The 16552-nt window shown below is 35.6% G+C and overlaps 1 protein-coding gene across 1 annotated transcript in view; it reads left to right on the top strand.

Annotated features, from left to right (window-relative positions):
• LOC148832691 (uncharacterized) overlaps positions 1 to 16552 on the top strand; it is a 59065-nt gene that overhangs the window by 12667 nt on the left and 29846 nt on the right. The window contains exons 11-17 of the mRNA XM_088918136.1: positions 94 to 147; positions 1736 to 1789; positions 1883 to 1936; positions 3635 to 3688; positions 4710 to 4763; positions 5135 to 5247; positions 6698 to 6933. Of these exons, the coding sequence (XP_088774262.1) occupies positions 94 to 147; positions 1736 to 1789; positions 1883 to 1936; positions 3635 to 3688; positions 4710 to 4763; positions 5135 to 5247; positions 6698 to 6933 (619 nt within the window). The remainder of the gene's footprint in view (positions 1 to 93; positions 148 to 1735; positions 1790 to 1882; positions 1937 to 3634; positions 3689 to 4709; positions 4764 to 5134; positions 5248 to 6697; positions 6934 to 16552) is intronic.

The raw sequence follows: 16552 nt of genomic DNA, 5'->3' as shown, positions 1-16552 counted from the left end.
TTTTCTGCAGGTGGCCACAATCCATTTGGTACAGTATGAAGCATATTTGAAGCTCACCCTTGTTTACATTCATGATTAATTGTTTTTGTCTAGGGTGTCCCAGGTGAACAGGGAATGCGGGGAACACCTGGGCTGCCAGGGGAAAAGGTGGGGCTGCCAACTGTTTATATTATTTGAAGTTTGACAATAAATGTAACACGATGTATTTTATAGGTGCAATGTTTAGAAAGTACATAAAGTTCCCTACAAATAGTATTGGTTCAGATTGTCAATTTTCCAGTCAAGTGATTTGTTTTTGTGATCATAAGATCAATATAAATGACAAGTGCAATGTGATTTATGTTAGATTATTGGGGCCTTCCCACATTCATATATTTATTCTGGAACAACTCTGTGTTTTGAAGTAACGATATGCATTGTCATAGAAAGGCACATTCACCTTAAATATATTTCAGAATGTAAAAATCATACACTGAAAATCCCTTGGAGTCAGTAATTGCATGGAATCAACAAAACAAGGAATTCACCAATCTATGTGTAATCATCAGAAATGTTTTGCTGCAGCCACTTTGAGTTCTTCCCATATTGCTTCAATTTTTTCTTCAGCATGTATGCTCGGTTGAATTTAACCGTGGTGGTAAAGTGCCACCAAATAAATAAAGCAGCATTTCTTTCAACATGAGATGACAAAATGGTTCTGTAAACTTCAGAAATTGTTCTGGTGCTAACAGAATTAAGTCATCAGTAAGGAAGAGTGACCCAGCCAGAGGTTGCACACCCAGGCTGTGACGTTACAGCACCTCTACCATGCTTCACAGATAGTGATCTTTGGAATATCTGCACTTCCTTTCTTTCTCCACACTTCATCTTTCAATCACATTGGTAAAAGACTATCTAAGTCTTATCTGTCCATAAAAACTCTCCCACCTTATCTCCTTCAAAGCAAATTCTAATCTGGCCCTTATTGTTCTTAGATCTGACAAGAGGTTTACATTTTGCATCACAGTCTTGGTAATTCCTGTCTATGGAGGTTTGGTACCTTCAGTCCTGTACTTTTGTAATTTTGTAGTTTTTGTGATTTCACTGGTAATTGCTTCAGAATTTTCCATGTCAGCTCTGATATTTTTTTTTCTCATGCACATTGTTTTCTTGGCCAGTCTGCTCTTGGCTAATTGTTAATTATAACTGTGGATACCTTCTTTTTCAGAATCTCATGAATTGGTCATTTTAGTGAGCACATTTTTTGTATCAATCTGATTGAGTTTTTATTTACTTTCAGCTTTGAATTTGCCTGCTTTTTCTATACAGAATTTCTTTGTTTTCTTTTAACTATGGTCTCCAAAGAAGTCAAAGTAAGATAGTTTGAGAGCATATTCATGGGTCTTATGAATGCCAAATTACTCAGCAATTAACATCTGACTAAAAGGAAACACCCATCAGCCAATTGCTCCAATACCAAGGTCCTTCAAAATAAAACAAAATGTTAAACACTAACAGTTTATTTAATTGACACAAGAGGGCAGAATTGAATTGATATTTGTTTCAAAATAACATACTTACAAAAGGTGTTGTCCTTATCAGTCATATTTTTTCTCATGAAAAATTAGTTTATAATGAAGTTCCCAGATTAGACTACACTGTCCCAATACTTTTTGAAGACTCTCTATATTTTTAAATATTTCTGAAATTGAATGTGTGTGCGTTTCATGTAAATGCTTGTTTGTTTCATCTTTAGGGTGCACCAGGTCTACCTGGTCCTAGAGGAGAGCCCGGGCAAACAGGTGCCAAAGTAAGGCTGTCTGAATTTTTCCATTTTTATTTGTAAAGAAATACAGTATATGGTGAGACTGAAGGAAGCTGTTATGGTCTACTTTGTGTGCAGGGCGAAAGAGGAGCACCAGGCATTTCAGGGAAACCCGGCTCTCCAGGACCTATGGTAAGGCCATCAGAAGAAGTCAGCTGTTAGAGCTGGTGTGTCCCTTTCCCTAGAATGTTTTGTATTTCTTTAAACTGAATTCTCATTTAGTAAATCAAGACATTTACTGTGTTTTAACTTCCAATTAGAATTTGAAATTCTATTGTACAGTGGGTTTTGAAAACTGAGAATGTGATTACAACTTTAAGAACTTGTATTGTATGAGTTATATGTTGTGTGAGTCTGTAATTCCAGTCAAGTATCACACAGACCTTGGTGTTTAAAAATGAGTCAGCAAATACTCTGAGTTGGTTTCAGTATAGTGACACCTTGAGAGGTGATGTACGATTGCCTCTTCTCATCTGTTGTGCTGACAGACTACTCTGAGAAGAATAATCCTATTAATGTTCATATAATCACAGGGTACACATAAAGATCATGGGAATGAAAAGGAAACAAGAAAAAATGGAAAATAACATGGCATAGAATATTTTCTCAGCACTGAAAAATTATTGATATAATTCATATTTAATTAGCACATTCCAGTACTTCACAGGCAACGTGAAAAAAACAAGGAGACTGTGTAAGAAGGTTAAACATTCAGTTAGATTATTGTTTCTGTTTAAGACCCATCAATTTTGTTGCTTAGTCTTTTCTCATTGAAGGGACCTGGTGGGTTAACAGGACGCTCGGGCACTGCAGGAATCCCTGGAAAAAAGGTAACTGACACAAAATGTCGTAGAATCTGTATTACACTATAATTTAAAGTCTTACATTTTCTAAGACTGGCTTTTTATAGTGGTTGTAAGTATAGGCCTTCAGAGTAACAGAACCGAAGAATAACGTGAGAACCTAAGTAATGGTACAAATGAGAGGAGGTCATTTCACCTGTATAGTCCATTTGGTAGTTAGAAGACAAAGTGATCCTAAGATCCCATCTAGCTATTTCTTGGAAGAAGCCAGGGTCGGCTTCAACAACATGATTGGATAGCTTGTTTAATGCTCTCACAACTCTTTGCACAAAGATGTGCCATGTGTTTTTGGTTTAAAATAATTTCCACATATCGTGTATAAAAATATCTGAAATCACATCATATAGCACAGGAATAAACACTTGATTAACTTAGAAAAGTCCTTTCACTTCTGATGGAATTCATTGTACTGTAAATTGAGAAGAATGTGTGGCCTTTATAACATACAGTACAGGTACCAAATATCAGCTTGGTAAGCATACAATATTTTGTCAGATAATGTAATTGATAATTGACATCAAAAAAAGCCTGAACTTTTAATTTTTAAGAGTTTCTCTAAGACATCAGAGGATGTGTTATTTCTGTGCTATTCTTTTGAAAGTAGTTTGGAATTTCCTAATGAGAGTTTACTACGTTACTTCTTAATTCTGAGAAACTGACTCATCTGTGCATCAATCTTCATGTCGGGGAATGTTATGTTCATGAAGTACTTCAAATTTATCTCACATCTTAGAGTAAAAAAAATAGCCCAAAATATATTTTCATCTTATATTTATTGAACCTAGCCAATATAATCAGTGTTGTATTTAAACGTATTTAGTAGCACTGGTTGCATTCAAATAATTTATAGTAAGCAAAGCTCCAATGTCTACCAATATTTTAGAGGCCCCAAAAATGAATAAATTAGTTGATAGGTTGTTGTCTGTTGAAATGCTCATTTTAGAAATGTATTACCCATTTGTTGCAGGGAAGCAAAGGAGAGAGGGGCATACCTGGAATTCCTGGTCAGCCTGGACCTATGGTACAGATATTTGATTTTGTTTATTAGTTAATGAAGTACAGTGTAATTATTGATTTTCTCATCCTGATTTACACTGTTGGCTTCATCTTACAGTAGTTAGCATACAGTACATGAAGAAAACTACTAAAATAATTCTGTCAGAATCATTCTGTGACTCTTTGCCTGCTTACTTCAAGATCCTTATAGATTTACATGGTAAAGGCAGAAGAAAATTTCACAAATAGTGAAAATTAAGTAAAAGCATGGTGAAGCATAGAGATGTGTGGTAAAGTACTATACAGGGAATTGCGGCAAGATAAGGTACAGTAGATGCATGTTTAATGCATTGTGAAACATGAGAAAACTAAAAACAAATATACTGTACAAATAAAGAGTGCTACACATTCCTAAGGAGTGTCATAGAGCCCAGAACAAGATCAAGGTAATCAAACAATTCTGAATGTGGCACCATTAAGAAACTCTCCCCTCTTCCTTTGTTTCTCTTACTGTGCAGTTGCGGCCAGCGCCAGAAACCTGGCATGGTCAGGATTGCAGTTGATGATCTCCTGGGTTCTTGGCTCATTTAGCATATCATTTATTATGCCAGATTAGTACTAGATGACACTGGAGATCCCTGCAATAATAATTTTAATAAGAAAACGTTTGTTTTATGTACAATAAATGTAGCTTTCACTGCATATTTATTACACCTTTGGTTTGATGGCAGCAAGTGATGAACTAATTTGATGGGATCAGAATTAATTCTTTTATAGCAAATCTAAAACCTCCTGTAATACCTCTATTAGCCTAAAGCCTAGAGCTTTACATCTTCAGTGTCTCACAACTGTTTTTCCAATTTTGACCTGTCTCCGGCTTTATGTTAGCATTGGAGAGTTTGGAGAAAAGAAGCCTTATTCTTTTAATTATGTTTGATTTGGCTTTGAGAAGGAAACGGGTTTAAAAATGTACAGTTTTTCGGATAAAAATGTTGCTAATACTTCTGTATGGCATTCCTTTTATGGGATTTTCTTTTGCTATTTAGGGGGAGCAAGGAATCCCTGGGAAGAATGGACTCGGTGGCCCAGTGGGACCAAAGGTCAGCCACTCATTATTTAGAACAATATAAACACATCCTGAAATTAGAAGAAAGTGATTCCATAAGCGGTGGTGTCCAGTAGAACTGGCCAAGTGTTGCTGGGGATGGGCATCTGCTTTTTGCCACACTACAGTCAGTGAGACTTGTGGATTTTTGTAGTTCAGGTGGGTAGCTGCATCAGCATGTGTATTTTTGGATGCATGTTGGTCTTGTAGGACATCTTTTTGGACATCTATGCTCTTGTAGTTCTGTCAGATTAGTTTTCCATTTGATGACTTACTGGACTGTAGACACTGTAAGGCTCACAATATGAAAAATGTCACATATTTCAACAGTACACGCCTCAACATAAATAGCTTGTTTTGTGCCAGGATTGGACCAGTGTCTCTCTTAGAGCATCTTCCAGTCCTAAGCTACACAGCTCTGAATTCCCCTGTGCCAAACAGCCAGCCTCCATTGCAGGAAACATCAGAGTTCCTAACGGGTAACATGACTATGACAGGCTCAAGGACTTGGTATACATGATTATATAGAGTTATAGTAGCGGGTTTTGATGTAGCAATTTGAAACTTGGGAGTCATTAAAATAAGGATATTTGACGATTCAGGTTTTGAAATAACAAAAACGATCACATCCAGGCACATTAATAAGAAATCTTTACATAACCTATTGAACAATGTCCATTACGCGTAAACTCAATTTTCAGCATGACAATACCATGATTCATAAAGGAGCTGAGATATTACTGTTAGAACTTTTTATAAGCATTTTGTTTTATCATCCTATATTTTCATTAGAAGTATAAAACATATTTACAGTCAGTGTATTGTTAGAGATTTTTTATTATAGTGTTGGATGTAAAACATTTGTTTTTATGTGGGTTCAATTAGAAAATCTAAACTTTTTTCAGACACGTTACCCTTCATTTCTGTTAATCTCTCTTCATATGTTCAAAATAAGACAATTTAACATTAACCTAAGTAATTGATTCAAATTCAAACTTATTGGCAGTCTAAACAAACGTAATAGTTTTTATGGTAAATTTAATAAGTACATTTAGCATCTTCTTCTTCTAACCAGGAATCATCTGGCCTTTGCCAGAGGATAGGCTTTAACAACATAGTTAATTGTTCCAGATCCCTACAACCTTTTTTTGTAAAACACTGTCTCCTTTTTTTAAAAATTATTTTTATTTTATTTTTTTAATGACAAGAAAAAAAACAAAGACACACACATATACATACAAATAGAGCAAAAAAGACATCCACTGACACAGGAGAAAAAAAAGAAAAAGTACTCAAATATTAATATTTAAATGGAACAAATAATATATTCCATGCTGAAAAAAAGACACCTGAAGAAGGCTCCACGGCCGAAACGTTGTGTTCTCTTTTTTCTTTTTTTCAGCATGGAATAAACCTATTACTTGTTCCTTTGCAGCCTACGCATGCTGACGCAGCTACCCACCTTAATATTTAAATACCTTTAGAAGGCTTATAAATGAAGCCAAGGGATAAAGGCCAACAATAAATAAAAGCATCAAAGATTCTGCAATTTCTACCACATAAGCATGGACAATCATATATTATAAATCCCTCTTGTTTAAAATAACATCACTCCTTTAACAGTAATAACATTTTTACTCAGTCCCACTTGATTGCTGTCAGGACCTGGGAGCGGACAGTGTGTTTCTGAAACATAACGTGGACTGGTTTTTACCAGCCTCAAATCCAAGGAAAGAACAAAGTTGCTTACAAGGCAGTGCCGGATTTCCTTTGCCACCTTGCTATGCAGTGATGTTCCAGAATCCAGTACTGAAAGCACTCCGAGCCCGTGACCCCAGTCAGCTCCGTGTGCAAAGACAGGAGTGATCTACACATACTTGAGCTCTGCAGCGGTGCCCGGCTGTGCCAGGCATTACCACTGTTCTCTAGATGCGGCAGTTCTAGGTATATATCGACCAAACGCTAATGCGCTGATCTTTGGATCCAGCGACCAGCAGCCTCTGGTGGTCATGCCGAAGCCAAGTTCCTCAGGACTTCCTCAAGTTGCTCAGGACCCACGTGCACACATGCATGTCCAGGTGCCGGCTGGAGAGTCACTCTGGGTGTACATGTGTATGTCCCAGCCCTGGCTTCGACACACCCAGAGAGTCACTCCAGCTGCACAAGTGCATGCCCCAGCCCTGGCTTAAACACACCCGGAGAGTCACTCCAGCTGCACATGTACTGTACAGTACATGCCCTGGCCCTGACTTCTGCACACCCGTAGAAACACTCCGGCTACTCAGTTTCAACATACTAGTGGAGCCACATGGCCGCTTGGTGAGAGGCCAGCCGAACTTGTTCCTCATTTACAAAGTTAAGATATTTCCACCACCTGCTAGTCTGAGGCTCAAATCATCATGCATGTTTTAGTTGAAGCAACAGTCTGCATCACATTTCTGAACAGCAACCCCACTCATAATTGTACTGTGGCTTCTCTTGTGGAGCTGACAGCTGTGTCCTGAACCAGCCAGAAAGCTGTACACTTTGGCTTTTTTTTTCTTTTTTTAAGGATATAGGATATGTCATAATAAAAAGACATTACAAGAAAAGACAGGAGAGAATTAGAACAGTGTCTCCTGTTCTCAGTTTTAAAAGTACTTCTGCGTACATTCCACTTATGTCCTATGGTTTGTTTTCTTACAGTAATGTTTCTGAAAATGACACAGAGTTAACTTTATCAATGCATTTGAGGATTTTGAAAACTTGAATTAAGTATCTTAGACTTATTTGTTCAAGTCTTAAAGGTTCCTTCAGGCTGTCAGTGTAGGACATTCCTTTAAGTCCGGGAATGTATCTGGCTTCTTTTCTCTGGACTAATTCCAGAGCAGCAATATCTTTTTTGTAATCATAGTAACTAAAATTGCATGTAATATTCTAAATGAGGGCTCACTAGTGAATTAAATAATTTTAATGACCCTTGATTTAAATTCTGCACTTTTAACTGCATGCCTTAACATTTTCGTTGGATCTTTTTATTCCTCCCCCTTTCTCTAGAATGCATAAATGTGTCAGCATGAACACCAAATTAGTTTTCATGAATATCTTCTTCAAGTGCAGCTTTTCCTATTTTATATCTAATGTTTATGGTTTTGCTACCCAGCTTGTTGTACTTTGCACTTGTTTACAATAAATGTCACCTGCAGGGATTTACCCAGCCTCACATTTTATCAAAATCATTTTGAATTTCCTTTGTAGAGTCTGCTGTGTTTGTTAATCCTCTTATTTTGACTTTATGTGAAAATTCCCTAGGTTAGGTTCATTTTAGGCTAGGTTACAAGTGGCGCACAGAAACAAAAGGATCTACAGTATACTAATACTAGGTACTGTAGGAAGTCAACTTCTAATTTACTACTGAATAAATGGTTGCCTGGCTTTGACGGGCATTTATCTGTTAAGTTTCATACAGTATACCGTAGGACATACTGCATAGAGTAATTCCCACTCTAACAAATACTGCACCTAATAAATAAAAGAGTATAATTATTTTTTTATTACTTCCATATTCATTATTCAGAAGTAAAATGTCATGTATCACAGCATTGTCCCTTGGTGCCTTTTTTGTTTCTTCCTACTTCTCTTAAGTAAGACATACAAAACTTTTTTTGATTAAAATCAACTACAGCAATGCAATATGTTGTACGGAAACACAGTAAAATCAAATAGCAATAGGTTACTTTTTTTATTAGTAAAAGGAAACTTATACTATCTATTGTATAAACAGTACTATACTACCTACTGTATATATTAGTGTTTGCTCCCTATATAATGGTATATACTATACTTAGGAGCAAGTAATAGGTTTATTCCATGCTGTAAAGAGAAGAAAGGAAACACAACGTTTCAGTTGTGAGTTTCAGTTGGGCGTGGATTTTCCTGTGTTTATGTTGGAAAATACAAGTCATTGACAGTGCTCTGTTATTCTTCATTCTGGGCCTCATGAGACTTCAGCGGTATATGGTATTCGCTAGCTGCTACTACAAGTGTTAATCACCAGTGTTGTCACCAAGAAGGTTATTGATCTGTCACAGCTGGAATATGTTGTTTTTAGGGATTTGATGCCCCTTTAAAATACAGACGGACAGAGTGAAACACATGGGTTCTGTCCTACTTCCAACTTAAAAACACAAGACATTCATAGCTGAGATTCCCAGATTGAAAATGTGTGTTAAAGAGAAATGTATTAATGTGAAAATTCCCAAAGTATGAATATAAATAGCGCATTTGTTTTTTCTTTGTCATGAAATGCAAAGATTTTTGAAAGCTTGGGAATAAGCAGCAGCGACCCATAGTTGTTACTTTGAAAAGTAAACCTTTTCAAAAGCAAATAGATAGTTGATGTGATGATAGAGAGCACCTTAAGAAAATTTGAATACTTTAAAATTCAATTCAGAATAAATGTACACTCAGTTACTATATATAATAGAGCATGTCCATAGCTTGCAGAAGAAGGACTAACAGTTCTCTGACAGGATTAGCTTGCTGAATTTGGATCTGATTTGTAAATGTTGAAAAAGTATTCATGTCTTAAAATGTTATTGGAATTTAACATTTCAATTCTGTGTTTGTCTAGGGTTTTAATTTAAACTAAAGTTATTCATGTCCTTAGAAAATAACAGAGACCATTTATACATATGTGGACAGAGGCATAATACAGTAGGTTCCAAATTTTAGTTCTCTGGATGAGCTGTACTTAAAGTCCTGTTAGCACCAAAATGCAGTTGTACAGTCGCTATATGAGTAAATCGAAAACAAAAGACATAACTCAGTACTGTAACATGCAAATTAAACATCTGTCAAAAATATTTATGTAAATACATGATGTTAAAAGGAATTTATAACTCAGTCATCATTATTTTCTAAAGAAATCTATTTTCTAACTGTTTAATTAGTTTTTAAACATTTCTTGTTGAGTATTTGACAACTTCTCTACGGAGAACCTCTCCAGGCTGTACAACCTGCGCTTGTGATCTGCACTATTCGTCCTATAACATACATATTCTTCTAGCTTAATCATACAGTCACTGAGCATAATGTGACTTTTATATGATCATTTTATTGTGAAGTCCATGGACGGCACAGTGGTGCAGTGGTTATCATTGCTGTCTCTTAGCACAGTCACCCTGGGTGCAGTTCCAGAGGTGGGGTGCTATCTGCATGGAGTTTGTATATTTTTCCTGTGTTCACGTAAGTTTCCTCTGGAAGCTCTGCTTTCCTCTGTCCTTCCAACAACATATTCGAAGGTTCATTGGCTTCTGGAAAAATTTTGGCCCTGGTGTGAGTGAGTGTGTGCTGTATCTGTGTCAGTGTGTGCCCTCCAGTGGACTGGCATCCTGTCCAGAGTGTATACCACGTTGCACCCTTTGCTAACTGGGATAGGCTCTGGCTCCAGTGCAATCATGAATTGGATAAACACGTTTTCAGTGTGAGTGTCACCTTTCTGCATTAATCGTAGCAGAAGTGAGACAGTCCAAAACTTTCAATTTTCATCTGACCATTTAATTTAGTCCCTTTTGATTTGTGAGTCAATTAGTTGCTAGGGGTAATAATTCATGTCTTTTATTTAGTATTGCCATGAAGCTCTGCTTCAAACACGATATTCATTAGGTCAATGATCTTGAATGGTAGTCGTAGTGACAATGTGTCAGCAAGATGCAGTTTTGAAGGTTCCCAATTGTTGCCCGCAGAAGTGATCTATGATCCTGAATCTGTGGATACCATGAATCGTTCATAATCCATATTATGATTCAACCATTCAAGTGAATCATAACTATTTAAGACACATTAGTTGACAATAGATTATGGGACAAAACAAAATAGTTATTTAGCATTGTAGTATTTTGAAATACAAGCTATATATTAATGTCATAAACACATACAAAGTAAAACATGTTAATTCCTGCTTTAACAATAATAGGATTAAAAATATTGGGAGCTTCAGCACAGATCCTTTCGATCTTTTCTCTTGGCCTTTGTACTATAATGTTTACTTTTGCTTGCAATTCTTTGTATTCTTGTTTTAACTGGATACAGTTTTTCTTTAAATCATTTTATAAAGTGCTTATTTCTTATATTTTCTTAATTGTTTTATTAATTTTGCACTAGTGCTATCTGGAATTTGATTTACTTACTCTTGGGATAAATCTGTTATGTGCTACAAGCAGAATTGAAACTATTACCAATTATTATCCACTTAATATACTGTACATCTATCCTGTCGTAATCCAATTTAATACATTTCTTTGAGTGCCTGTGGCATGCATTGAGAATTAACCTTATATAAACAGCTTTATCAAATGAATTAAAAAAAAAACTATCAATAAATCTAAAGATAAATCATATGCTTGGCTTGTGTCCATCAGTGCCTTTGCTCATTCCCATAAGTCTAACAAGTTAGTTAAGTAACATTTACCCTGTATATTTTCTACCTTTTCTAAATCCATCTTGACCATCCCCGTAGAATCTTATTGTCACAAAGGTGATCCTCTCACTTAGTTTTTAGTCCTAGATCTTTTATATAGTCTTAAAAATACAACAAGTAAGGCTCTTTGGGCTATAATTACTAGGTTCAGTTTCTCTCTTTTTATGGATGGGATTAACAATTTTCCAGTCAGTGGGTGTTACCCCTGTGCTGAGAGACAGCTGGAAGAGTTTTGTTATAACAGACTATGACTATTTACTGTATAGCTGTTAGTAGAGCTGTTGAAACCAATAATGTTTTAACTTGAATCTTTGGACAGTGATACTGTGTTTTGTTTCTGTGTCGGTTTCCCTTTAATAACAGTGATAGTTGCCAAAATGGGAGTTACAGTACTGCAGGTTTTCTAGGTCACTTTTACAATATCATCAGTTACCAATGGCAAAATCCTTCTGCAAGCCAGCTGTTTAGAAATGGGATCTCTTGAATGAATATATTAACACTCTGTATCTTCCAGAACAACTGTCCATTCCTCACTTATATGAACAACCTACCTGTGTAATTAATAAAAAGGTAATATGTCTTGCAAGTATTTTGTAAATTAAAGATGAAGGATTATGACATTGCAGTGTGCAGAATGTTTGCTGTCATTTTTCCAACGTGCAATTTTGTAAGATGTCTTGTTTAAAGTAAACAAACCATCACGATGTTGAAAACCTAAGAATGTGGATGCCTATAATATTAACTTCTAAGAGCATTCAGTACCTGATTCCAAGTTAGGATCATGTTAATACTGATGGATGAATCTCTGACACCTCTGAGAGGGAAGTAGAGATTTAATTGCCAATTGTTCTACTCACTGTCTGTGACCTGTCAGATGGAAGGAAGAGGCAAGTAACTGCTAGAAGATTAATTGGAAAAACGTATTTGGGAAGAAACCAGATGTACTTGTTTCTCTGCTTCTTTGTGTGTATTTAGTTAACATTTTGTTTGACATTGAGAGCTGGCACTCTCAAAACCTGAAAAACTTTTAGACTTTGTAGCCCATTTCAGAAAGGTATAAATTGTGCTGATTTTCTATATTCCAAAGGTATTAAAGTAAAAGGAATGGACATAAATGTAGTAAAAAATAATTTGGAAAAACACTGTATTTAGTGCAATATCACGTTTCAATTTTGAAAGCAAATTCATTTGTAAATGTTAAAGGTATTTTAACTTAATACAAAACATACTTTGCAGTTCCAAAAATGACCAAATAGTCACTAAAAATGATATCCAAGGATTGTGGAATTTTAAGAAAAATTCAGTAGGAAAGTTTATAAATAATTGATAGTATAATCCCAGGATACACAGAACAGTACTAAAAGTTGCTTTGTTAAGCATAAACATACAGTACGCTTAAGTACTTCAGATCAAGAAAAAATACATTCTTTCTTGTAAACATGAGTATATTGAAACACATTTGTTTTCAAGGAACTGATCTTTTTCTTGTTAAATACTCTTTTGTCTTTCGTGGCAGGAAAATGGTGTCAGATGCGTTGGAAGTTGTGTATATTCTGCACGATTTTCTTCCCATCTATGTTTTGGCAATACAGTCAGGTGACATGCAAAATGAAATATTTGTACTGTTGGTACACACACGGGTGTGCTTGCTGTCTGTTGCCTGGCTTCAAGATTTACTTTGGGAAGACTTCAAACTTTTTTTCTTGCCATCACAAGAGCATTTTCTTCCCTCTAGACTAAATAAGACATGGCTGAATGGGATACTATTCACGTATTCAGGGTAAAACTAAAAATCCCATTTGTTTTCCATCTTATCTAGAAAGACAGCAAAAGCCAAATACCAGTGCTGTGGAGGATATGAAGGAATTGCTTTAAGCGTAAAATCCTTAATAATTTCCTGTTATTATGACATCCTTCTAGGCTCTGTATTTCAGTGTATTTTGATAGTAGCATGCGTCACTTACAGTACATAGGATACTGTAGAGATATATACAGCATGAGTTTTGAAAAGAAAATTATAATACAGTTAAGGAACAACTGAATGCTGATTATATTCACTGTAAAAACAGTGTGGATTGTGTAAGATCCATCCACACAGCCAAAAACAGAAATTCAACCATTCAAGTAGATTCATTTTTGCCTTTACCTTTTGTATCGACTGTAAGTTCATTTTTCCCTAATGTTAATTATTATTTGAAAAAGGAGAGATCAGTTCACTTGCACGAATCGGGAAAGGCAGCCATGTTTTATCAACCTCAGGTTGTTTGTTGGACATTAGTCTTAAATTAGCTGCCTTGCAACATAAACTGATAACAAAATTGATTTTATTAATTCTGCAGTCTATTTCTCATTTTTTTCTAATGTACTGTAAACTAAACACATGTAACTTTGTATTTTGTGACCATTCAGCATGTCTACATCTACAGTACATCTGCATCTCTTGTAACACACATTAGGGCCTTCAGTAAGATTTAGCCTGTGATTACCTAGAAATTATATGTTCACTGGTGTAGGATACGCAGGAAGCTATTATTTGAAAACAATGTTTAAAAAACAAATGTGGTTTAAAAATACACTGTGCTTGTTTGGAAAGAGATTAAATAAGGAAATTATTGGTCTTCCTTAAATCCTACAACACAATATTTAGGTTTTAAGGAAGACCAAGTTCTTCTCTGGTGCTATAATATTTCCTGATGGTGAGTGCTGTCTTTAGTGATGTAGATTGCTTACTGGCTGGGACAGAGACATTATGTAACTTCTAAGGATATCTCAATTCCCAAATACAGTTGTTCTCAATCCTGGTAATAGAGTACACCTGTGGCTGCTGGTTTTTGTTCATAAAAATGGAAGGACATGAGGGTACATCTTGTGAATCCATATACTGTATGAAAATAATTATTACATCCACTGTTCTGTTCATTCCTTAAAGGGGAACTGCAGTCCCAATTTCTCAGACCAGTTATTAAATCTCAAAATAACAAAATAAGTTAATTGCCTGTATCCAGCAATTTTACAAATTCCGAATAAAGCACAAAATCTTGAACTTCGTGAAAATACTGTATAGTCACCATGTTGCCACAAACCCCTGGTCATGCCATGGGCGAGAGTGAGAGAACTGTGACATGATGCGACCCTTCCTGCTCACAAGTAATTACTGATGTAATGTGATGTACGAGTGAATAAGGACAGGTTGTGCATTGCAGCAGGCATTTCACTGCAGAAATGTTCCAACGTGGTCTCAGAGTTAACAAGTAAGTTGTATTTGTTGCCAGAATTTTCTCAAAGTTTAAAGAGATGTATTCACAAACCAGCTTGTTTACATGTAATAGGGCTGCTTCACCTCACTGGAAGTTTGGCTGCCTCGTTCTGAATTGCAAAATAAGGCGCTGCGTATACCTGGAAATTTAGGGCATTTTGTGATGTAGATTGGAGATTTTAGACTTTATTGTGTACATTTTACTTTCATTGTGGTTTGAAATACACTCATCAATGCTGATTGTTTTTAACCCAGAAATATAAAAATGGCATTGCAGTTCCCCTTTAAATATGAGCATATGAGCAATTCTTTGGTCTTACAATAGTTTGATTATTAAATATTGTTGCAGTAATCATAATTTCTTACAGTATTACAATTAGAAGTTAAAAAGGACATGAAGACACTTTTGTCAATCACATTATTTGAACAATTTCATATATATATATAAAATATTTCTCATAAATCATTGGCAGAAACAAAGTTTGGACCTGCATGAAAATATTAGTTTTGTCAAACTGGATGCCACAAGAGTATACAGACGAATGAATTTGTCTTTTTTTTTAATAAATGTTCATTGTGTAGGAGAGTGATTAATTTTAGATATCTAAGTGATTCAGCACTTCAAACATAAGCAACACAGTGAAGATTAATGAAACACCTGATTATAGGTTTGTAGTTATGAAAGGTGGCTTCTGTGGAATTTGTTAAAAAATTGATTTAGTTTTGCATTTCTTTGGACAAAGTCACTTAAGCTAAAAAGAAACATTAATTTTTGTTACATTTTATAATATGTTTTATAGGTCTTACTGTTATTTTAAATATGCAATTGTGTTCTAAAAGCATAAAAACAAAAATTAGAAAAGAAATAATGAGAACAGTGATGCAAAAAGAAAAGAATTTATTTAGGTCCCTCAACTATTAAAACCTAATTGTGGCAGAGTAGTAAAACAAGGACTCAATAAAAGACTGGGGGCATAAAACATAAAGAAAAACATTATGTCTGTGTTACGTGTTTGCCTTAGATAGGGCCTGTTCAATGTAAAAAAAAAGTAAGAAAAATAGTGCTTGATGGCTTATGCAAGACCATTTTTTTATTTTAAAGATACAGTATAGCTTTTTCTGTAGCTTCCTTAGAATTAAAAAAATCCTAAATTTAAAAATCTATGTTAAAAGTTGTAAGCAGTTTAGAATTTACTGTCTTGGACTTACAGTGCTATACTGTACAGGTATTTCCACTTTTCAAATATACATCCCTACTAAAATAGAGAATGATATTTTCCTAAGGAGTGATCCTGTCTAAAGCAGTGGCTATGGCCCAGTACATGGTATAGGCTTTAAACTATAAAGTATACAGGGCAGACATAGGGAGATACCTGTTTTTTTGGGAGCTACAGGAAATGAGCATTCAGAGTTAAATTGGCAGTCTGTTAAAATGTGTCATGGAAAAATATATCTACTACAGTGGCAAATGATTGGACTGATAATGAAATCTGATGAATCATGTTTTCCACTGTTAAGAACTGATGGATGAACTGATCAGGCTGTGGAGTAGCACCCAGGAGACCCTAGACTTCACTTTCATTGTCTCCACTCTACAGGCAACTAGTGGAGGTGTCAGGGTCTGGTGTTTGTTCTGTTCATATGAGACAGCTGTTCTGACCATTCTGGATAAAACGCATATGTCAATGGAATGTCTCATTTTCTCACTGTTTATCCATACGGGTACGGCGTATTCCAGGATGACAAAGTCATTGTGTGCATGAGAAGCAAGAATTGTGGGGGAGTAGTTCTCAGAAAATTAGATGGACTTGAGCCATCTCTCCTGGCCACTAAAATCCCTGTTTCACAGCCCCTTTAAGCAAATGGGAAGTCCTAGAATGCCACATCAAAAGCATTTCTGTTCTTCCCACATCTGAAAAAGAGCTACATTTGCAAATTATTGTACAGTATTGGTGGCTGTTGGTTACGTGGTCCCATATCTTCATGAACATTTGGTAACACCTAGTGGAACTGATGTCATGATGTGTTATAGCTGTAATTACTGCTGGAGATAGACCGACCCACTAGG

The sequence above is a fragment of the Atractosteus spatula genome, chromosome 6 (assembly GCF_055471065.1).
Source record: "Atractosteus spatula isolate fAtrSpa1 chromosome 6, fAtrSpa1.hap1, whole genome shotgun sequence".
NCBI classification, from domain to species: domain Eukaryota; kingdom Metazoa; phylum Chordata; class Actinopteri; order Semionotiformes; family Lepisosteidae; genus Atractosteus; species Atractosteus spatula.
This window is presented reverse-complemented; position numbering and strand designations above follow the sequence as displayed.